At 39.9% G+C, this 25,044-nt stretch overlaps 1 protein-coding gene across 1 annotated transcript in view; it reads left to right on the plus strand.

The window, feature by feature from the left end:
- Positions 1 to 23,460, plus strand: part of vstm2lb (V-set and transmembrane domain containing 2 like b) — an 87,010-nt gene extending 63,550 nt beyond the window's left edge. Inside the window, exons 3-4 of the mRNA XM_079628611.1 lie at positions 20,995 to 21,042; positions 22,687 to 23,460. Of these exons, the coding sequence (XP_079484737.1) occupies positions 20,995 to 21,042; positions 22,687 to 22,995 (357 nt within the window). The 3' untranslated portion in view covers positions 22,996 to 23,460. The remainder of the gene's footprint in view (positions 1 to 20,994; positions 21,043 to 22,686) is intronic.
- The last annotated feature ends 1,584 nt before the right edge of the window (positions 23,461 to 25,044 follow it).

Consider the following 25,044-nt stretch of genomic DNA (forward strand, 5'->3'; position numbering starts at 1 on the left):
ACAAAAACGCCTCAGCGCAAGGTCCACCGCCATCATTTCCAGGCAGTTTATGTGCGGTAGTTTGGTCCGTTCTGCCCACTGGCCAAAGAACGGTCTGCCGTCGAGCAGTGCTCCCCAGCCTGAGGTGGACGCGTCCGTGGACACCACCTTCAGGCTCGAGGAAGTCCCCAGGCTTACACCTGACCGGTACCAGTCTGACGCTCTCCATGGTGTCAGGGCTGAAATACATTCCTGAGTGACCTTGAGGCGATAGCGGCCGTGCAACCATGCTCGGCGCGGAACGCGCGCTTTCAACCAGAACTGCAGTGGGCGCATGCGCAGCAGGCCCAACTGCAGTACCGATGAGGCTGAGGCCATGAGGCCCAGCATTTTCTGAAATCTCTTGAGCGGCACTATATGGCCGCTGCGGAAGGATTTCGCCATTTGCAGGGTATTTTGCCTGCGCTGTGATGACAGCTGTGCTGTCATAGATAGCGAGTTCAGATCCAGTCCTAAAAAGGAGATCCTTTGACTGGGAAACAGTGAACTTTTCTCCCAATTGACTCTCAGACCTAAGCACTCGAGGTGATCGAGTATTAGTGTCCTGTGGTGAGCGAGTTCTGAAGGCGATTGAGCCAGAATCAGCCAATCGTCCAAATAGTTCAGAATTCGAACGCCTCGGAGTCTCAGGGGTGCCAGCGCCGCGTCCATGCACACTGTAAATGTACGAGGTGCTAGGGATAGGCCGAATGGCAGGACTGTGTACTGATATGCCCGGCCCTCGAAGGCGAATCTCAAAAATCGCCTGTGACGTGACGCAATTTGTATGTGAAAATACGCGTCTTTCAGATCTATCGCCATAAACCAGTCTCCTCGGCGAATCTGCGCGAGGATTTTTCTGGTCGTGAGCATTCTGAACTTTCGCTTTGTTAGCGCTTTGTTCAGACGCCTCAGATCTAAAATGGGTCTGAGACCCCCGTCCTTTTTCGGTACCAGGAAATATCTGCTGTACAGACCCCCTTCGCTCTGAGCTTGAGATAAAGGCTCTATGGCCCCTTTGCTCAATAGTTTCGCTATTTCGGCTCGAAGTAGATGTGCTACTTCTGTTTTTACCGTGGTTTCGACTTTCTCCGTGAAACGGGGTAGGCGTCGATGAAACTGCAGCGAATAGCCTCTTTTTATAGTCTCTAGCACCCATTCTGAGACCCCGGGAAGTCTTTCCCATGCATCTGCACGAGTGACTAGGGGTTGAATGTAATGTGGGCCCTGGTCGCGAAATGGCGGCGACACGAGAGCAACCGTGTGCTGTAACATGGACGCCGTGGCGTCTGAGGCGGGGGGCATGCTTAACACAGTATGCGTCCCGCGCGCGCTCTGTTCTCTGAGTTGCGAGAGAGCGCGCGGGGAGAGCCCCGTAGGGCTCGTTATGCTTGTGAATAAACGTGGGCGCTTGGTGGCGGGCACATTTATAACACCGGGGACACTGTGTTTGTGAACTGACTGACCGCTCGTTGGTTTCGTTTTTACAGAAACCGCGGAACGTGCAGTGTGTAGTGGTTGTGGGCACTGGACAGCGGGCACGCTCACTACATGTAAAGCACAATCGGCATGAGCCGATTTTATGTGTGCAAACCCTGTGTTGAACGGGGCTGTGCTTGTGTGAATGAATGGGCACTGGGTGGGCATTGCAGTTACACACATTACACCATCGGCCTTGGCCGGAACACCAGAAAATAAACTCTTTTTTCGATTTATCTGGGTCGCCGTGAAAACGGCGTTTGTGTGCAGGCAAACGGGCTTTACGGCCGGTTTGTTGGCTGCTGAATACACTGGTACAAACACGGAACTTAGGGCTGTACAAGCGGGAATCTTGGGTGGAAGTCCGGCCGCGGCGGGACCCGAACACCGTCTTTTTCCTAGCATAGCTAGGATGGCGCCGAGGCCTCGGGCTTGAGTGTTACCTTGGGCCGAGGACCACGCGGTGGCGGGCGGCGTCCGGCGGAGCGAGACCGTGGTCTCTCTCGGGCCTGTTGCTGCTGGGCCTGTGCGGCGGGCGCGGGGCGCTGCTGAGTTCGGGCAGGCGGCTGTTTAGGGCGGCCTGTTGCGGAACTGGAGCGCTTTGGCAGGAAATGTTTCATGGCCTGCGAAGTCTTCTGTACCTCGGCGAATCGGTCCGCGAAGTCCTTCACGGAAGATCCGAAGAGGCCAGTCGTCGAAACGGGAGCGTCGAGGAACGCCGAGCGCTCCGACTCCGCCATTTCGGAGAGAGTTAGCCACAGATGTCTCTCGGAAACGGTAGCTGAGGCCATAATCCTGCCGATGGCGTGTGCGGCGGACTTTGTAGCACGAAGAGCTAGGTCTGTGGCGCTACGTAAGTCCGGAACACTGATCGCGCCCGGGCCTTCCTCGTCTAGCTTGCGGAGGAGGTTGGCCTGGTGGATTTGAAGCACCGCCATGGTGTGCAGCGCCGATGCAGCTTGTCCAGCGGCGGAGTACACGCGGCCGTTCAACGCTGACGATGTGCGGCAAGCTCTGGATGGTAGGACTCCCTTAGCCCGCCGTCCAGCAGAGGGTGGGCAGAGGTGAGTCGCTACAGCTTCCTCGACCGGAGGGAGAGCGTGGTAGCCTCTGTCTCGAGCACCGTCCACTACGGAGAATGCTGGCGAGGCAGAAGTACGCACTCTGGCTGAAAATGGCGCCTTCCACGATTTCGCTACCTCTTCGTGAAGCTCAGGAAGAAATGGGGCGTGTCTGGAGGGTGGCGCAGCGCGGTCTCCAGAAAGGAAGCAGCCATCCAGCCGGTTAAAAGCAGGTTGTTCGGGCGTCGACCACTCGAGGCCGAGGCTCGACACGGCCTGTGTGAGCAGACGCATCAGCTCTGCCTCAACGCTGATCTTCCCTCCTCTGCGTTCCGGAACAGCGGGGGAGGGGAGGTCCACGGAGCTCGCCCATCCCTCGCTCTCCGAAGCGAGAAGCGAGCAGCAGTCGTCATCCCCCTCAGATACAGCTTGCTGGTCATCCTCCATAACGGACATAGCGGCGGGCTGCGGCTGTTGTCCGTCGGTGAGCGACTCGAGCGAAGCGTTGAGAGGAGCTAGCGGCGGTGGCGGCGGCGAGCTCCTCGTGGAGGGAGGTTCCGGGACCCGCTGAGCGCGGCGCTTCTTACGGCGCGGCGCTACAGGGGGTGGGTGAGCAGCTTCGGCAAATGATGCAAGGCGAGTCCGCAGAGTCGCGATGGGCATCATGTCGCAGTGATGGCAGCCGCCATCACCGAGAGCGATAGCTGCATGTTCCTCGCCCAAGCAGGAAACACACAGCAGGTGGTGGTCCCCGTCGATGAGCGCGGCTCGGCAGGAGCCGCAGGAAACGCGAGACATCTTTAAAAAGACACTCGTGCTCTTTCTGTGAGAAAAAATGCGTGTCGCAGTAGGCGAACACACACACAAAACACACACAAAGCAAAAGGATATTCCACGCCGGAGAAGCGCAGCAGGGAACGGCGGCTGAAGGCGGCGGCGACTTCAGATAAGGGCTCGTCCTGCTGAAGTGCTGTTCCAAACGGCTGTGGCGGCTCGAATCCAATTCAGCGATGCGTGCAGCTTCGTGAATTTTAGAAAATCGGTGTGTTAGACAGCTATGCTCGTATTTATAGGCCTAGGCCACGCCTGTTTCGGCGGGAGATGACGCAGAATGGGCGCGAAGCGTCCTCATTGGTCAGCGTCTCTGGCCTCGCATAGGCTGTGCTTTTCTGGCGGAGCAGCCAATGGGTGAGCGATATTGCTCCGCCTAAGGTTGTATGCTACAGAAAAGCGTTTTACATGTTTACAAAATTAAGGATTAATTTTTAGGCTTCAATCTCGACAAAGAAATACTTTCCCGTAGCGTTCTTTCGACGCAGTACGAGAGAACTCTACGTAAGAGAACTATATTTATCCTGACATTATACATTTTTACCAGTGAGGACAGGATTTGCAGAAATGATAATAAAACCTAAGCAAACACAGTCAAAGTCATTTTCCAAAACGTATTCATCTAAGGATCTCTCATTCTGTCCCTGAGTAATGTATCATGCCACAACTGCATTGTGTCTTATTTCCCAGGTGTATACAATTCTTGCTTGTATGGCAACTCGCTGAGAACATCGTGTTCGCTCTGTATGATTTGAAAGCTGATGTCTTTCCATATTCAGAGGCAGAGCTCGGGCTGTTAGAGATGAGAGACCGGAGAAGTGGCTGTTGGCGCCTACACTGAATAAAATTAGCGTTTCTGCACATCATCATCTCTGGTGTGACGGTACACAGCACACGGTGTCTCAACGGATTTAGAGACTGTTATATCCGTGTGCTCGTGACTGAAATAGTTTGCTTTAATAGATTTAATAGTGTTACTGAGTTTCTCTAACACAAATAGTGTTGGTAATGCGGCTATTTTGATTAGTTTCTCTATTTGGATGAGAAGATTTGCAGGTTTTGGCACCGGTTCATCTCGGTTTTGAAGGCAGATTTTTTTTGCAGTTTTATTTTCTCTTTTGTTTGTATTGAGCAATAAAATATACAGGTATTTTACAGCTGATAGATAGATAGATAGATAGATAGATAGATAGATAGATAGATAGATAGATAGATAGATAGATAGATAGATGGATGGATGGATGGATGGATGGATGGATGGATGGATGGATGGATGGATGGATGGATGGATAGATAGATAGATAGATAGATAGATAGATAGATAGATAGATAGATAGATAGATAGATAGATAGATAGATAGATAGACTGTAAAAAAATGTTGGTTTAACTTAAAAAAGCAAGTTACCTTGTTGCCTTATAATTTTGAATTCGTTGTAATTAAAAATTTGAGTTAATACAATGAAGAAGAATGGTTTAATAAAGAGGAACTCAAAATAGTATGTTATCTTCACACACTAGTTATCGAAGTTGATTTGACAAAAGATGAAAAGTTGTGATAACAAATCATGAAAATATTTTTTTTACAGGATAGATAGATAGATATATAGATATATAGATAGATAGATAGATAGATAGATAGATAGATAGATAGATAGATAGATAGATAGATAGATAGATAGATAGATAGATAGATAGATAGATTTTATTTGTCCTTGAGAGGAAATTTGTTTCCACCATAGATGGTTACACAAACACACATAACATATTAAGAACATGAACATACAACAACAAAAAACACACAAAAAAAAACCAAGAGACCATACATGACGAATCAATGGCCGTCATGTTTTTATGAATATAATTTAATGAAAACCCCAAATTCAAAATTAGTATATTGTGAAAAGGTTTTCATAAGCTGTAAGCCATAATCATCACAATTATAACAAATAAAGGCTTGAAATATCTCACTTTGCATGTAATGAGTATATAATATATTAGTTTCACCTTTTAAGTTGAATTACTGAAATAAATCAACTTTTGCACGATATTCAAATTTCTCGAGTTTCACCTGTATGCTTATCAACTTCTAAAAGTGAGGAGAAAATGTATTAAACCAGCTGAGCAAAACCAGCTGAGAACCAGTGCAAAAATCTGCATTAGGGAAGCTGATTGCATTCATGATGTGGCGTACACCTGACCATAATGAGCCACATTCATTCTTTGTATCACTTTGATTCTGAAGCACATTCTGATGCTGTTGCCATGGTGAATTAGAATAATTGAGTGGGTTTGAAACGCACATTAATAATAGATGAGGAGGGTTATTATATAGAGTGGGTCGCACAGAGCTAACCAGCGATGAACATTTCTGTGTTTCGGTGTCAGGATCTCGTTCCCTTCTCTGCCTCTTTGTGCTTCAGTTTTTATTTAGATCAGACATTTGCAGCGGCACACAGATCTCAATGCACAACTTTGAATGTTGCTGACATTTTACTCAGAAAGCAACTGTGTTTACTTACAAAAGAGGACCAGGGTATTGCATGTCACTATAGTAATACCATGCTTTTATTTCTGGACATGCAGAATTGGAGCAACAGACGGAGCCTCAGAGAACACATTGCGAGTGATAATTTTACACTGAGATGTCTATCATTGTAAAAAAAGAAAAGAAAAAAAAAGCCATTCAATACAAAAACACAAACAACTGCTGGACAATAGGGGGGCCATTTCATAAAGTTGTTGGGGAAAATATTCACAATGTATAAATTCATTTTACATAAGAAAACCTGGTTACACTTTATTTTAAGGTGTCCTTGTTACAGTATAATAATATATTTTATAATATAAGCAAGTACATGTACTTACTATAGGTTTAGGGTAGGATTAGGGTTTGGTTTAGGGTTAGTTGAATGTAAATATGCATCATTTACTGTTATTAGGTAACGTATGTAACAAGGACACTGTAAAATAAAGTGTTACAGAAAACCTTTCTCACCAACTTTGTTTTGTAAAGTGTCTTGCACTTCTTCCACCGTTTGGTCAAAGAAGCATTTGATTTCAAAAACGTTATTACTACTTAATGATTGTTATAAAAAAGTGGATCTTTATGCTGCAACACTGTGACCGTGTCACACTTTACCTTGTTTGTTCGATCATGACCAGCCAAACATTTACACAACCCATGTGAGTTTGATCTGTTTAAGAAAACTGTTTTATTGAGATGATGACACACACGTCATCTATTGTTTTCCATCTTCTTAAGCGTTAAAGCAGTGTTTATTTCCCCACAGACACATCCGAGGCTGAAACACAATTTGGAGACCATGATATAATATCATGGCCCAAGTTGTTACGACCAGCAGAGGTTCATAGCAAAGAAGAATATTTTTTTTATTATTATTTATTTTTTATCTCAAAACCAGTAGAGATGCTCACAATAAATGAAAGTACTTGATATGTCTCTGCATGTTCAGTACATTAATGTCAGAGGATAGTGCTTATTAAGAGTTTACAGAAACATCATGATCATTTTATTTTGCACGGATCGAAGACAATACAACACAAGTGGGGGAATTGCAGAGAAGCATGTCACAAATACAGAAAGATAAATGAATAAAGACTTCTATTTAACAACAATTTAACTATCTAAATGAGTAATACAAAAAAATGAACACATTGATTTGTGGGCTGATTTTCAGAACAAGCAATTCAAACTCGAGGGGCCAAATGGGTCGGTTCGAGTATGAGACTTCATTCGAAATCATTTTCATTGGTCAATCCCTTACAACTATTTAATAATTGATGGCAGTTATTAAAAGAAATACCCATTGTAGAAACCTATAAATCACGTTAGTCTCCGTTATCAAGCTTTGAAGCAAGCATATGGATTGTGGCTTTTTCCTCATTTTAGTGACAAACTGTGCATAAGACGTCAGCGTGACACATTATCATTCACTGATAGATGTCTGGATGTTTGCAGACAGCTTGTGTTTTTTACTGACTGGACTTGTTTTCCATGTGCATTAGAATGAAGCATTTCTCTGTTTCTATCGCCTCTGCTGGCAGCGGGTTCACATTTGTCTCCATTAGTGCTGCCAAACACACTGGCTAATGAAGCCACGGTTTGCTTTCATTGCCTCAGACCGTTTCTCTTTATTATTTTACTCACTATTGGCTCTCTTTTCCACGAGTGTGCATGTGTGTGTTTCTCATTGTTTAACCAATGCTTTATGTTTTGCACCTAATTTCTGTGGGACTATGAAATATGAAAAGCATACTTGAAAAGATCAAATCCAAAAGTGATCTAAAAGTATGTGTTCATATAAACAGGGTTGCATTATTATGTTGCTTTCTATTTCTGTCCTGTAATGGTTTGTTGTGGACTGTCATAATGAGAGATAAAGCCAGCAAACAAAGACTTCTTGCAAGCATTTTCCATCCAGTTTTACTTGAGCTGCAAATAGCAGCACTAAAATGCTCTTTTATGTAACATGTGAAAGAGAAATCAAGATGTGTGTGTCATTCTCAGCCTCTCAAGGGCAATTACAGCGCCACTGAAATACCAGCTGTCATACTCCTGTTGTGGAGGCATAAAAGCAGCACCGTTAGGAGAAGACTAGAAATCTGACCTTATAACACACACACACACACACACACACACACACTGTACTGTACAGCATCCATGCCATGCACATTTATGCTGGACTCAAGTATTAGCAATAGATTTGATGAATTCTGTGATGTTTTGTAGTTGCTTTGTCTCACTCTCTGTTGGAAAGCTCAGGAGCAACAAAGCAAAATCCGGTTACACCTTATTTTAAGGTGTCATTGTTACAGTGTAATTAAGTACTGAGTAATGTTAAGCAACTACATGTCTTACTATAGGGTTAGGGTAGGATTAGGGTTTGGTTGAGGGTTATTTGCATGTAATTATGCATAATTTACTGTTTTTAAGTACATGTAACATATGTAACAAGGACACTGTAAAATAAAGTGTTACCCAAAATCCCTTTAGCCTCAAATTAGTTCTAGCCTTAATTTGTATAGTAATTCTTATATTTTAATAAAGCAAAGAATGTGTTGTATGGTTCATGGTATGGTTTGTGTTTTCGGCCTATACAGGAAGAATTTCTCACGGGTGTTTTCCCAGTATTTTGAATTAATCATTGCATTGTGTTTTAAATGTACCTTTTCTGTTTTTATAACAGATTTTTTTTTTCTCATAGCTCTCATGATATAGTTATTTTTGTTGGAAATTCAACCCAAAATATATACAACTCAGTCACACTTAATGAGTCTCTATAGCACGCAGTGTGTTTATCGTGCAATTTATACGCGAAAATTAGTTTTTACGTGCATAGGATACGCATTGCATGGATGTGTATTATAGGCCTACGTTTGGTTAGGATTAGTGTGTGGGGTGTGTGTGTATTACACGCAATGAAGTGCGTATCAAATGCACGCGAAAAATACATAAAAAGGTAATGCAGTCATTGCAGTGAATTAAATACTTTACAAATGAAAGGTAATTTATCTCTATGTTGGATTTTTTTTAACACTGCAGGATAAAGAATCTCAACATCATGAGCTACAAAAAACACTATAGGCTACTGCTCTAAAAATGACATCCTCTTACATCCATCAAAATACAAAAACTGGAACGTCAACTTTTCAAAAGATGGTTGAAATGTGCAAAACAAACTTCATCTCAACTTCAGCTCTTCATAAACATCAGTGAAGCGTTTGAAACTGACCAGAGCAGATTTATGAAAGTCAGTTTTTATAATATTTCCTTAAATTACATTACAACATATGCATTCATTTTAATCAGATGGAGTTCTGGAACTGCAGAACAGGAACGACCGTTTCAGTTTTTTACATCTCTTTCTGTCATGTTTGCATCTGCTGTTATTGGCCATTATAGGTCTTGGCATCTCACAGCTGCACTTATGAAAAGACACACATGCTTTCAGGATCAGAGAAGAGGACCGTGTGCCAGTAAAACACCACACCAGCTCCATAACTCAACCTGAAAACCCATCGACTGCAGCTCTGAAACACAGCCAGAGACGATGCATGTGTTTAGTGTGTGTCTGTGCACTCGAGATCAGTGTTCAAGACAATTTTCAAGCAGAAAGCAAAGTTGTGTGCTTGTAATTGAGCTTGTGTGACTGTCTGGATGCAAAGACCATCTCAACATTGCATGGTGTGCAGCAGGGTTATTTTTGGCCACTAAATTTCTGTTAATTAAATAAAGTCAAAATAATATAAAAACTAAATATTAGTTAAAATATATAAACTAAATTGAAACTAAAAAATGTTGCCTTGGCGCTAAAAATAAATTGAAACTAAAACTGAAATTGCTATTTTTTTGTTTCTAGGTTGTTTCCTTCTTAAGCCTGTCAGCAAGAGCTCCTGCCAAAGCATCAGTGTACGCCTGGACCTTTTCATTTAATCACTAACTCATTAACTCAGCCAGCCTGTCTTGCAGGCCAATCAATTATCCTATTGATCAACTAAGTGCTGAGGCCAAAATAAAGCCTCAAACCAGCCGACGCTGCAGCCCACTGCTCATGCAAGGTTCTCGGCTTGAAAGCCAACGGCATCAAGGGCCAATAAAGCAGTCAAAAGATTAGCTTTCCGAAAATCTATATTCTGTATTTGAGCTGCAAGTCATGTTTTCCACAGCTTATATGAAGACAATTGACCTCATTTAATGACACCTTCACGGTTAGCAGCTGCTAAAGTATTGGGCCTGTCCTTCACAGCCAGAGAGACATTTAAATCCACCAGACTGTGTCTGCAATAAAACTCTGCTTTTAAAAGCAAACATCGCTGATTGAAAAGTTCAGAGAGACAGCATGCAATTTTCTAGTGACCTTTAAAGCAACTAAAAACTTGTGGGAACAAAACATTCAACAGACAACTACTGTGTGAATGATTTTATGTATTATTACTATTGAGAGTGCATCTGTGCATGGCTTAAATCATATTTGATACATAAAACAAGACTTTTCGCCTTTTGTGCACTGTTCCTTTCACTTCTATGGTTTTTGTATAGAGTTTGGGATCTGCCGTTACAATACACTGATCTTACCATCTTCATTTACATGTTCAACATCTTCTCCATGTTGGCAAAAGCAAACGTACTCAAGATCAGTCCGGGGTTAAACTCCCCTGGGTTCAGCACCTGATCCTGATCCTGATCCTGATCCTGATCCTGGTCCTGATCCTGATCCTGGTCCTGATCCTGATCCTGATCCTGATCCTGATCCTGATCCTGATCCTGATCCTGGTCCTGGTCCTGGTGTCTGTCAGTGGGTTTGAAATCCAGGCAGATTAACATTTGTGAGGCATACTCAACTATTTTAGCACAGGTTATTCCATTTCCTCCATCCTCACAGCTATCTTTAATATTTATGAACCTGCTAGATATGGTTGGACAGTCTATGAGATTATAAGCAGTCAAAGAAATGGAGGCAAAGACCAGTAGCCTATCAATGTGAAGGCTGCTCAAAAACTGTATGATTCCTTAAGGTGTTTTATAGCCTATATATATATATATATATTATATATATATATATATATATATATATATATATATATATATATATATATATATATATATATATATATATATATATATATATATACGAGAGCAATAGCCTGTCAGGAAAGAACATGTTATGCATCTTTAAAAAAAAAAGTTTCTTAGGGTACATTTTTCCTTTGCGTTTTTCACGTACAGAGATGACAACGTTGTCAAAATGATCCTTGTTCTAACATGGATCACAACTAACAAACGACTAAAACGCTGTTCAGTAGTTTTCAATCTAATATGAATTAGATTCATCTAACTGGATGTAAAGTCAAGTTGGGAAGTCATAATCACAACAAGTGCGTTCAAATCTAGATCTTCAGCAAGGGTTTTTTACTCTACATGCTGAATAAAGAATGCACAACAGGTGAGTTTTTGTAAAGGTTTGTTCAACTTTTGATGGTGCCGTACATTGAATCGCCATGCATCGTAGGCTAATTGTACAATCATACTGTGTACATTAATTTCAACAAATTTACTAGCCTAGATCCTGCATCTATTGCATCCGCCATATTGTCTCACTGACATGCCACCTCAGAAACACGGTACCAAAAGAAAGTTGAGTTTCCCACTTAGTTTGCGGTGGTATTCATGTGCGTTCAGCTCTTCATCGTGACTTGAAAGCAGCATTAAGTTGTTTTGTTATTATGAGATTAATAGAAGGCCAGTATAGCCTATATAGTCTGACATGCAAGTGCAAATGATGACCATCCTCTGTACAACACTATTAAATGAAAAGTCTACTTAATACTGGGCAATTATTGTAGAAATGTTACTTTGGTTTGCATACACAGAAAGTGACTTTCAATGCACCGGTCTCATCCCTGATAGTGCGCGCAGTTTATATCCCTCCGCCTAATTGATAATTCACCTGACCTCATCACACACACGCGCTCCTCCGCGTGTGTTCCTCCGCGCTCGGGGCACCGACGCGCACTCGACCGACACACGCGCTCAGCTGCCGGTTCACTGGAGATCTGATGAGTGCATAGAGCAGACATGGGCTCGTTTGGAGAGATGCTGTGGATTTTACACTCGGTGGGAATTTATGCCCAAATCAGCGCGAATTTGGCGGTGGACAACCATGTATCTGGAAACGGTAGGCGTGAGGCACGGGAACTAATGAAACGGTATTGAGTGTCGTGGGATGTCTCAAATGAGCTGCCCACCTAGACCGCGTTTCTGGGGCATCATACATGCGTGAACTGATTCAGAACGCAAATATATCCTGTCTGGATAGGCAACTTACTAAGTTTTGAGCTTCTGTTGTTGATTTTATGAAGTGTTTAACATTTATAAGCTTGAAACCATCGTTTTGAAAGTTTCTTATTAACTGCTGATATAAGTTTCTTAATAGGAAAGAAAATATGTTTTATGATAGATGATATTAGCTAACCCAAATTAAAACCGGCCTATGACATAGACGGGGGCAAATTGTATATCACATACATTATTATTGATTAAAAATTCCATTTAGCCTAAATTGACTTTTTCTAGCAGTGCTTTGTTTTATGCACACCTAGGCTAGTTAAAGCTGCCTTGCATAAAATATATATTTTTGTAAATCATCTCTAAATCGCATTATTGTCATTTTTGTATGGGAATCAAATTAATAAAACCACTGGCATTCATTAAGATGAGTCAACTACTGTAAATTAAAGTTTGATATGTGCTCTCATGACAGTTATGAGTGTTTTCTGAGACAGTTTCGATTTTTTTCTCAAATGCCAGGTTGCCACATGTTTGAAATGTTATAGATAAGTTATACATCTAGCTATAACAGTTAAAGTTATACATTAAAAACATATATAAATTTAGTGTTAAAACCAATGGTTAAATATTTTTGTGTGTTTTCTTACAATTGTAATTGTTTTGTACAATGGATGTTAATGAACATTTTTAAAATACAAAATGTAAACAAGCTGGATGAAAGCAACATTGCTAATCTACATCCACATGTTTAACAGTTTATATTTAAATAAAAAGCTTCTATTAATGGCAGGGTCCATGGGCAACATGCACCAACAGAGGAAACGACAAATATTCAACTATATTTTGATCTATAATTTCAATCAGACATAAACAGAATTAAGACCCATTCAAGTCTTTAGTCAAAATGAATCCAAACATAACTGAATTGCAGTCCTGCGAGGATGTAACCAGCTGGACAGAAAATAAAGTGTAAGATATAAGGGTTTTCCATGGTCTTCTTCTCCAAGCCTTCATGTGAATTCCTCAGACATTAATGTTGTGACATGATGTCATGATGGGCATTAGCAACACAAAATTCCCCCCCCCCCCCGACAGCTAGTGTAATTGACATTGAACTGATGCTTAAAGTCCCCATGAAATCAAATTGACGTTTTTGGCTTTTAGTGTGAATATGTTAGCTACTGTTATCTATAAGCTGTGCTCCAAAACAATGACAAAATTTACATTTAGAAGATAATTAAAAATGTACAGTCTCTCACTCCCACCAATATGGATCAATGATTTTGATGACATCACTCTGCACTTCAACTTCTCATCAGATTTTCTGTCCAATCAAATGCTCTCCTGAAGCTCCGTCCCCTACATTATATAAATAGACACTGAAGCTGCGGCTGAAATCGGTCACTTGTTCACACATTTACTGTTTTCTACATGGTGAATGGCACATAGTGCACTGTGGCAACGGTTCAGACAGTGTAAATATGCTTTTAAAATCAAATCGGATATATTGAATATTGACAGTACAGTCAGTATTGAACAGACATATTCAATTTCATCACTTGCATAATGACCATAAAGGCATCGACAGGTATTTGAAGAAGAAAAAAATTACAATCATGACAGTTTTTTATGCTGTTCTCAGTTTTCAATGGTGTAAAAAGAACAGTGGGCAGTCATTTCCTTGCATAGAATTGCATAGAATAGTTTGGCCATCTTTTACAGTCACTCTCAGGTTTTTGTGCTTGCCCTGCTTTGTTCTTCTGTGGTGTGTGATTAACGCTCTGTGATCGCTGTGTATTTTTGAGCTGTTAATCTGTCTTTGATCAATATAAGCGAGAGCGCTGTGAATGAGCGGATTATTGATCGGCTAATGGCCTTGAATCTCTCAGGTTAGATTACCAGCCTCTCCACTGGGAGTCAATTAAAAGTTAAAGTTAGTCCAGAAATCTGTGCGCTCTTGTGTTTCAGTGAAGTGCTCAAGTGAACGATCTGATAAGTTCTGTGAAAATTCACTCTCGTGTTCTGCTGTAAGGAAGTAACCGTAGCAAAACATCACAGAATTCATCAAATCTTGATCTTACTTACTTCCTTCAAAAAATATTTTCTGTATGATTATGTCATTTTGAAACGGGCTTTTGTTAGTTACAGTTAATAGATTTTCCATTGTGTTAGCCTTATGTAAAGCTTTAATGAGTTATATTGAAAAACATAAGTTGACTAACAATTCGACTATTTTAATTAGTGAAAGAAAAAAATGAAGACACAGCTGATATATATCTGAATAAATTGTCAGTTTATCATTGCAGAAGTTAGTGCAGCACTCAGACAAACATGAACAAATGTTCTTAATTGGAATATTCAATAAAAACTAATATCATTTCCATTTTAAAGCCGGTAAATTGAAACATGGGAGCATTTGCTGCACAGAATTTGCCATATCATGGTCAGCCGTGATGTGTCTCCATTTCTCAGGTCAGCGTGAGCTGGTTTAATAATGACCACAGGGGGTTTTGTGCCCTATGCTGTCTGTCTTCATCTGTGACCTCCATGGTCTTCCTCCAGCTGAGATTAAACCAATGAACCCTTTGTTGAGGCGAGGGAACAGATATCATGCTGGCGTCTGCAACTTTCTTATTTGTCGTTTATTATTTCTTTTTCTTTGCCTTCCTACACTCACTTCTGCCATTCAGTGGTACACCTTTTGGGAGTTGCCGTAGTAGGTAATGCTTACTTCTCTGGAGGTAGAGAGATCTATTGTAACATTGCATGTCATTTATTGCATGCCATTCATTCAGCTGAACTTGGTTTATTGTCTATCCCTCGTTTCCGGTTGTCTACTGTAGGTGGTCATTTAGCGTTAATGCTCCTAAATTATGCAATTCACAACCCTTTGACCCTTTGGGGTCGACAAACGTGCCGGCGCCGCCCAAAAACATCTTAGACCCCAGAGTGTTAATCTGTGGCTACATTCAAGACTCAGATAAAAACACATCTATTTAACATGTATTTCGGATAATGTAAGTGACTATATGTATGCTTATGTGACTGTGATGTGTGTGCGGGTGTGTAAATATATTGTAATGTACAATATAAAGCGACCTTGTGCTATGGAAAGGCGCTATAAAACAAAACTACTTCTTCTTCATCAGTGCAGTAAAAGCCCTGACGGCTAAAATGATTTTTTTTTTTAAGCTGGCTGTATCTAAAATCTGAAAAACATCACCATAGATAGGACGGCTGTCGTGAAGGAGTAGAGGCAGTCGGATCCATTCGCAGAGCTTTATTTCAACAGGTAACAAAACACTGACATGAAACAAGGAAACACGAGGAAAACATGCAACGTGGCAAAACAAGACTTCACAAAGTGTAATAGTGAGAGTGAGGTATAAATGTGTGTGGAGCTGTGAGTGAAACTAGATGCAGGTGAGAGGGTGATCAGTGGCAACAGATGTGAGAAATTAGTCCAGAGTGTGTGCGTGAACAGTCCAAGGGAATGAAGTGCAGGGGTGAAGCGCCCTCTCGAGGCACTCGAGGGCAATCCAGCCAAACATGGTCACAACGGCAACAATGCACGTCAGAACTAAAGTTTAAATATGCCTTAGTCGCCCGGTTTTGAAGCTTAGTAGGTGCCTTCATGTAATCTCTGCCTATTAAGTCATTGACAGACTGGTCAGCAAGGCTGCTAGGTTTCAGACACAGCCCATATTAATAGTTTTACTCCACGGTAATGCTGATAGGTCAATACAGTGTTCCTGTCATCCTAAAATACACATTATTCTAACAGCTACTGTGAATACAGGCACTCTTCTGCAGTCTTTAACTGTGACTGCTCACTCAATATTGCAAGACCTCTTGTACCTTATTTCTTAATTGATCAAAAACGGTAAGAAATAAAGCACGCACAAATAAAAAGCATTCAGCCTTTGGGTTAGAGAGCAATTATGTATTTAACTCAGAACAATGTAGCCTGTAATATTAGAGTGAAAAGATTATTAATTTCACTGAATTAATAAAAAAGAATACAATTATTGAATGCGTAATTAACTTGATTTGATTGCACGAGCATGCAATTAAACACATTATATTACGTTAGTGCATTTCCATTGAAAAACGTCACCATGAAGAACAAGGAGCATACCGAGCAGATCCGAGGCAATATTCATGGGAAATCAGTCAGGGCAAGAATACTGGATGATTTTTAAAGCATTAGCATCACCAATCCAGCTACTAAAGCATGCAAAGCATCATGGTTAAGCTTCTCTGCTGGAAACCTCTTAACAATTGAAAGAAAAACTAAAAGCAAAGAATGAAAAGAAAACATTCTACAATCCTCAAATGAAAGCGACAGTGGAGCGGCTTAAAACAGACAATTATCCCGTCACTGGACAATATCTTTCTAGTGTACAGTTGAAAGTCGAAAAATTTGAATATGGTGCAAAAGTTCATTTATTTCAGTAATTCAACTTAAAAGGTGAAACTAATATATTATATAGACTCATTACATGCAAAGTGAGATATTTCAAGCCTTTATTTGTTATAATTTTGATGATTATGGCTTACAGCTTATGAAACCCCAAATTCAAAATTAGAATATTGTGAAAAGGTTTTCATAAGCTGTAAGCCATAATCATCAAAATTATAACAAATAAAGGCTTGAAATATCTCACTTTGCATGTAATGAGTCTATATAATATATTAGTTTCACCTTTTAAGTTGAATTACTGAAATAAATGAACTTTTGCACCATATTCAAATTTTTTGAGTTTCACCTGTACACTTTATATTACTATGTGAAGCTATACTGTGTGTTTAAAACAGAATGACATTAGTACACTACGATGTTGTCGCATGACATCAGTAGTCTTGGTCGAGCAGCATTTCAAGAGTGCTGTAAAACAGCAGTTATCATTCTGCATTTTACTTTGACTTTTTCTGCAGGTTATGGCGACAAATGACAGTCTTTATGAGTGAGTCAATCGAATCATTCATTCAACTGATTTGTTCAAAAACAGTGATTCATTCAGGAGGAAACAAGTGACTATTATGAATGAGTCATTGAATCATTTACTCAACAGGAATATTTTTGGTGGAGCAAAAACAAATTTCTGTAACTGCAACATTGTGTTTAAGATGTTATTATGAACTTCTTGTTTATTGAATGGTTATATAAAAGCAATTTCACATTTACAAGCATGTTGTTTTTCCTCTTGCTCAACTTAAACATTTTTAAAATATCGTGCTATATTTGAACACATACTATTTTTTATTAATCCAGGAAAAAGTAGGCCTACCTTGTATTTTTTACTATAATAATAATAATAATAATACTTATAATAATTTTATTTGAATATAGTTTATTAAAGTTAGATTCTTAAGGCAAGAGTAAAAAATACAAAATATTATACATAATGTACAGTACAAAAAATATGACTTTTATTATGTAAAAATAAATAGTTTATAAGGGATAAAACCAATCAAATACAGCTGTTATAAATTGAAAATGTTTTTGCTGAATGCAGAAGAACTTCCGAAGTTCTCCGGTTGTGTTTTAGGTCGTTTATGTATTTCACAAATAAAGAAAATGTGAATTTACGTTTATGCATATGACGCTTTTATCTTAGAGGAACATATAAGCAATTTGTCACAGAGCCAAAAATATTTGTTGTATACTTTGCCAGGTTTATTATAAATCTAGATTAGGGAACGACTGAAGCTATAGCGGAGAAGAGAGGAAAAATAAAATAAAAAATTAATTTGCATTGGAAATTCATAAATGCCAACCAAAGAAGATCAATCAAAGAAGCAGTGTGAAGATGAAGACTGTAACTTCTGCCACTGGTGATCCTGTGAGCATACCTGTCAACACTCCCGGAGTCTCCCGTATTTCACACCCATCTCCCGCCCCCCTCCCGTTTTGTCCTTTCTCCCGTGAAACTCCCGTAATTTGTGTTCCCAAACGTCGTTATATGAATAATCACATCAATATATTATTCCACGGTTGCCCAGTTGCCAGATCTTGTATGAAACCCATCCAACTCGCGCAATCAACACATCATACACATTTCAACCCATTTGTGAGCTCAACCTGGCAACCTACTAGCCTGGCTATAACGCCAGACCCAATTCTTGTTGAGACTTGGGTCTGGGAACCACCAGAGCCAAGCTCTGGGAACCACATGTTCATTTTCTCGTATTTGAGGCGTGGTTTACGAATGCGCCGGCGCCGTTTATTGGGTGCTAAGAATGTCTATCAAATGCGCCTGTACGTAGCTCATAGCCAATCGTTTCCATTATACCAGATGACGTATGTAGAGAAATGGTTTAACGCCAAACGCTGCTCTTTTTTCTAAATAAAATTGCGATCTAAACTACTTAGAACAATATCTAAGGCTGCATCAAAAGGTAGCTTCGCGTCTGCTGCCATGTTGACTCCATAGATATAAACAAACTGCTTAGTTGTGTCGCAAAGATGTCGTCATCGTCTTGCTGCTCCCTCCCCGTTCTGTGATTGGTTCCCTAAACGAGGCGAAAATCAGGTCCATGGTTTCCAGACTGCCTTTCAGCGAGAATAAAATCGCGCTGCGCAAAGGCAGTATGGGGAAACCCAGGCTAGCAACCTACAACTCAGTAGCGCTGTTGGCGTGGGCAGATCGACGTTGGAAATTGAATAAAGCGATCACTGGTAGAAATGGGAGGAGAAGACTCCGTGGTAAATATTTCACGTAATTAACGCAGCATCCGTTTTTTCTGTCATCCTTTGGCTGGCGTAACATTACCTATATGATGCGCTTTTATTCTTGCAAATGCTTTTAAACCATTCACGCAAAGACAAATTGAGCGCCAGAATCGAGTTCTCTTTCGGCTTGAAGTTGACCGTCACCGAACTAACACACGCAATTCTGCAAAAATGTCCGTTTTGTCAAGTATCCTCATAAGAGCAGACTGAGCACTCTTAAATGAGTTAAATAGTTTTAAATGAACAGAAGAGTTGTGAGAGAATGAGGCGCGTGTGAGATCCGCGTCTCTGTCAGCGGCGGCTGCTCTTAAAGACACAGTAGCCAAAAAAAGCTTTCAGTCAGTAAAGTTAATCAAAGAACAAAGGGAACAGAGAAAAACACTCACTGCTCTTGACAAAATAATTTTTATAGCTTTAATACGGAGTCATCTATGTACAATTTAACATTTATGCAGTGCAAACTCTGTGATAACTTTATTAAATTGTTGTATATTTCCTACCTTTTAGACAAATATTTAAAATATACTGTCTTTGTTGTTTCTACAAAAATATAATCAGATTTTTTTTATTTCTAACCAAGCAAGGACCGTCAGACCGTGTGTGTGAGTGTGTGAGTTTTATACTAATTAATTAATTATAGGCTATTGTTTGTGCTCAAATGTATCTGCTTAATTATCTCCAGTCCTGTTTGCAATTATTTTTCTTGAGCATCGGACTGTCAGACCTCCAAACACACACACACACACACGACTGAAAGTATCTGTGTGAAGAGATTGGCAGAACCAGTATGATTATATCTATAGAGAGCAGGATGACTAATACTAGTTTGAATGTGTTTCTCTTCAGCTCTTTTCACCGAGGTTCCTCGTGACGTGGTGTCTCGGGCTGGAGATGATGTGGAGATGTCGTGCTCCTTCAGAGGATCTTCCTCATCCTCCTCCTCACTGGAGATCCAGTGGTGGTACACCAGACACAGCCGAGACTGGGCCGAGCCACACGCGCCCACAACCAATCAGGAAAGCTGCAAACTCGCCTTTGATTTGAATGTTTTTATGTTGTTTTCATCTATTAAAGATGAATTAAAGATGAAAGTGTGCAATAGGGTCAAGTTTAGTTTAGCTAATTTTAGATATATTAGAAATGTACTTACTTTTAATGCTGCCAAATTATTTATGGACGCCATGATTATGTCACATCTAACATATTGTCTGACAAGCTGGGGACAAACCAACAGCACATCACTAAAGTCATTAGCAACTCTTTATAAAAAAACAGAAGCCTAACAGTTCACATCATTGTTTTATTCTTAATAACCATAAACTGTTAAGCTGGGAAGATGTAATCAAGTACAAAAACATCTGTCTGGTCTACAAAATTTTGCATAATACTGCTCCTGCTCCTTTGAATTCACTCATAATTCAACGTAAGAATAGCAGTCAAAATACTAGAAGCACCACACGAGGGGACCTTATTATCCCATTTAGGAAAAGCACATTTGGTCAATTATCATTTTCTGTTACAGCAATACACAACTGGAATTCATTGCCCATCACAATCAAAGACATACATACGTATTCTTCCTTTACTATACACCTTAAAAACTGGCTGTCCGACAATTATAACTGCACACATTAATCTGATAGTTGCGATGTGTATTCGATGTGACATGGTCATGCTGCTGCTATTTGATTTCTACTGCTTGCCTCAATGTTATGTCCTGTATGTGCTTCAATGTGGTCTCTGTGTGATTATTTTTTGTGCCGATTTGTACTGTTTTAATGCATGAACTGCTTTTATGTCTTTGCAATTTGTGCTTGCTTGTTTGTGCTTGCCTCAATTGTGTGCCACATGTTTGTATGTCTTACTCCCTTTTGCTTGGCACTGCTGTAAATATAATTGTAATGTATTTTATTTGATGTATGCCTTATAAACATCGGGCCGGGGACTACAGCTGGAAATTAGCCGTAGAGGCTAAAGCTGCTGTCCTGAGACAGAGTTGGACACAATTAGTCCAGATAATTAGTCTTAGCTTTAGTTCTGATATGTTGATGTGTGTCTACAGGTGATTCCACAGGAAAACACACCAATGGGGCCGAATAAAATAAGTGTGAGTTATGCGTTTTTTTTTTTTATTTGACTTAATGTTCAGGTTTCCATATGAATTATTTTCTGATTCATTACATGTTGCTTTATTCTGAAATTTTTACGAAGCTATAGGATATATATATATATATATATAGAGAGAGAGAGAGAGAGAGAGAGAGAGAGAGAGAGAGAGAGAGAGAGAGAGAGAGAGAAGATTAAATTAATACTTTTTGCTTCTCTTGTTGAAATACTGATAGTCCCTCTTGCCTATTCTTTAAATAATTTTTTTTAGTAATTCTGTACAGTAATTTCTGCTATGTGGTGCTTTTACATGCCTGTATATTGATTTATGTTCATTAATTATACCTCTTGTGAGAATAAATATATTACTTCAATAGATATTACTTGGTGCTCATAAACGTGATCATTGTATTGCATCTCTCTGCAATTCACGTTTTCTTAAAGGGGCTATATGTAAGAAATTTAATGTATTAATCACAATTTTATTCCTAATGTGTGAACAACTTGTAACAACACTAGGGAACGTGTCTGGATATGAAAAAGGTTTTTGGTCATGAGTATATTTAGGCCTTAAAGGGATACTTTAGCATTAAGCTTTGTATCAGTAGAAAACCTGTAGTATTTTCGAATTACTGTGCTTCCCTCCCTCTTATCCTCCTGAGACGAGAGATTTATGTATTTTTTGTTTGGAAAAATCCTCAGATGACGCAAAAATCGTCATTTTGCGCCATCGGAGGATTTTTTGGCCAGAGGCTAGAGACTACAGCCAGTAGGAGGCGCTAGATCCGCATGTTTTCAACCCGCCCATAGAGGAGGGATCTCACTCACAGAATGTACAAATAGTGTCAGCCATCTTTTATTTGGAAGCTAAGCTAACAGGCTCTTGTTCTGTGGAGAAAGCTGAGTAGTAGCGGTTACCATCCTCTTTTTCCCTGACATGTCCGGCCGTCGAGATCGTCCAAAATGTTTTTTTGCTTTCTACAGTTGCCATTCATTGTTTACACGCACACCTTTTGTTTCAAGCTAACGTTAACTGAATTAATTCCGATTGGTGAATCTGAATGTAGTGTTTACATGAACGCTAAACAAGTGATCGGTTGATGTGCGTTTTAACATTACCATAGCATCGACCATTTTGGGCCAATTCCGGACAATCCCGGGCAGACTCGTCACGGAGACTCACGATGAAACGGCGTCTTTTAAGGTTCGAGTCAACTAGTAGCCTAGCCTTGTTGTTTAACTGCGCCCTTACCGGTAGGCGTGGCTTGGGAGTGGCCTCGTAGGGCAGCGAAGTAAGTGCATTCTGGGAGTTGTTGTCTTTAATCCACATGAGCCACAAATACATTTTCTGGCTTTTCTCAGTCTAGAAGGCTCCACATTCAAAAATAATTTCACATTTCTACTACATAAATTACCTATTTTAAATACACATTCATCTTTCCAGAGGTGAAGTATCACTTTAAATCAGGTTCAGTCTCTTGTGCGTTACGTGAGCACGAGCAGTAAGAGCTGCTGCAGTTCACTACAACGGCCACCGGTGTCACTATAACACGGGTTTCTTAACTCTACATGCAGCCCCTTTAATTCCCAAACCTAATTAGCTGAATGTGAATGTTCAATAACCATATTTTATATTTGCTTTAAGGTGGTAAAAGTGGTTGGCAGCAACATCTCACATAAGCTCCGTCTATCTAGCGTCAAACGATCCGACGAGGGGACGTACGAGTGTCGAGTCATTGACTTCAGTGAAAGCCAAACCCAGCGGCACAGAGTTCAGGCGTATCTGCAGGTACAACAGAAGATGCATATCAATGAGCAGAAAGAAGAAGAGAAGAAGACATCAGAGCAGAACGCAGACCCTGAAGACCATCAGATGATCCAGCACGAGGAAGAAGCGGCCCATCGGGTTCATCACCAGCTCATCAGAAACAAACACCAACCAGAGACACAGTGACTGTCCTGTTGAAAACTGCAAAGAGGATTCCTGATTTTACAATCCACGTGTCCTGACGGAGTTTGTCCAGATAATTAGTCCTAGCTTTAGTTTGATCGTTGTAAATAACGTTTAAACTGGCATCGTTGTGATTTGAGCTTTTTCTATTAGGCTATAAGGAAAGGAACCAACATTGTGTGGATTTAAAGCGATAGTTCAAAATTAAAATGAGAATTATGTCATTTTCTCACCCTCATGTAATGTCAAACCTGTATGAGTTTCTGAGAAAGTGACTTAAACAATGTAATAGCTTATGAATATACTCGTTGAAATCGGAAAAGCCACTGCGATCATCATTTAAGATAAAAATATCTTAAAAGTCCTCGGCTCAGCAAAAACATTATTGTGTAGAATGTCAATATAAAATACAAAATGTCCGCACAAAGATGACAATATCTGAAATCCTTTTCCTTGTCGGGACATTTTTGGTCCCCATGAGGAAAACAGCTTATAAATCATACTAAGTGATGTTTTTTTTTTTTTTTTTTGGAAATGTCAAAATGCAGAAAGTTTTGTGTGATATAGGTTTAGGGGAAGTTTTAGTGTAAGGGGAGAGAATATAAAGTTTGTACTGTATAAAAATCATTATGTCTATGGAGAGTCCCCATAAAACGTGTGTGTGTGTGTGTGTTTTATAATAGAGCTGTTTCTAAATGCGCTTTTGCATTAACATTCGACATAGCCTCCTGCAGTTTTCTAATGTGGAAGTGATTTTAATGATGCATCTAATGTATATCTAGTTCTGCTTTAAATGTTACTTATGGAATTAGTTGTTTAACTTTCTGGAATTTCTGAAGACATCACTTGTTTCAGTTAGCATAAATAATTAATTTAACCTATTAAAAGGAATTACAAAATGCTCAACTCTGACGGCTCATTTGTAATGTCTAAAAAGGCTTTTCAACGCTTGATTTATTGTTTTGTGTTCAGAAATATGATGCATGTTTGTGTGTTATGCTGTATCCCGTTGCATTGTGTGTTTGTCTGTTCTCTGAATCTAGCAAGAAGCGACACTGACACCCTCAGGATGAACATATAATCTTGTATGTAAAATGTATTTTCTCCTCTAATTCAACCCTCAAATGTGTCTCCTTTCAAGGGACATTACTTTAATATCAAAGCAGTTTAAGGAAGGTATGATATTTTGCTCCAGTTTTTGTTATGCTGGTTGAAAGTCTCTTTACATATTGGTAGCAATCACTAAGTTAAGTGGTCTAAATGTTGTCACTGTTGCTGAGGGTTTTAAACTGGGACATTAAAGGTAGTCAATTCAGACCGAATGCAATGATTGGACGGACATTGTATGGTCCTAATCAGAGGTGGGTAGAGTATCCAAAAACTGTACTCAAGTAAAAGTACAAGTACTTCTAGAAATATTTACTCAAAGTAAAAGTAAAAGTAACAATCTTAATAGTTACTTGAGTAAGAGTAAAAAAGTATCCAATGAGAAAACTACTCAAGTAGTTAGTTACTAGTTACTTCGGATCATAGGCCGATATATATATATAAAACATGATATTATTTAGATATTTTTTATTTAAATGACTATTATTATCATAATTAGTATCCAATGAGAAAAGTATCCAATGAGAAAACTACTCAAGTAGCTATAGTTAGTTACTTCGGATCATAGGCCTATATATACTATGATATATATATAAAACATGATATTATTTAGATATTTTTTATTTAAATGACTATTATTATCATAATTAGATAGGCTATCTTTGCCACAAAAACAGAAGAGACAAGCATTATTTCTGCCATCTGTTGCCCGAAAATCATTGCCTGTCCTTTGGTTTGTATAATAGTAACTTATACAACTACAGTTGGATTATTAGACAATGTCGAAATATAGTGTAGGCCTATCTGCAGAGTTTTGCATTTAAAGGCATGTAAAGGGAAACATTGACACAGAGAAGAAAGAGTTAAAACTCTTCACGTGCTCGCGCTGACCGCTACTGAACATCTGAACACAAACGACGATCAAATGCACATCGACGGATCTTC

Source organism: Phoxinus phoxinus (genome assembly GCF_949152265.1).
Source record: "Phoxinus phoxinus genome assembly, chromosome: 11".
NCBI classification, from domain to species: domain Eukaryota; kingdom Metazoa; phylum Chordata; class Actinopteri; order Cypriniformes; family Leuciscidae; genus Phoxinus; species Phoxinus phoxinus.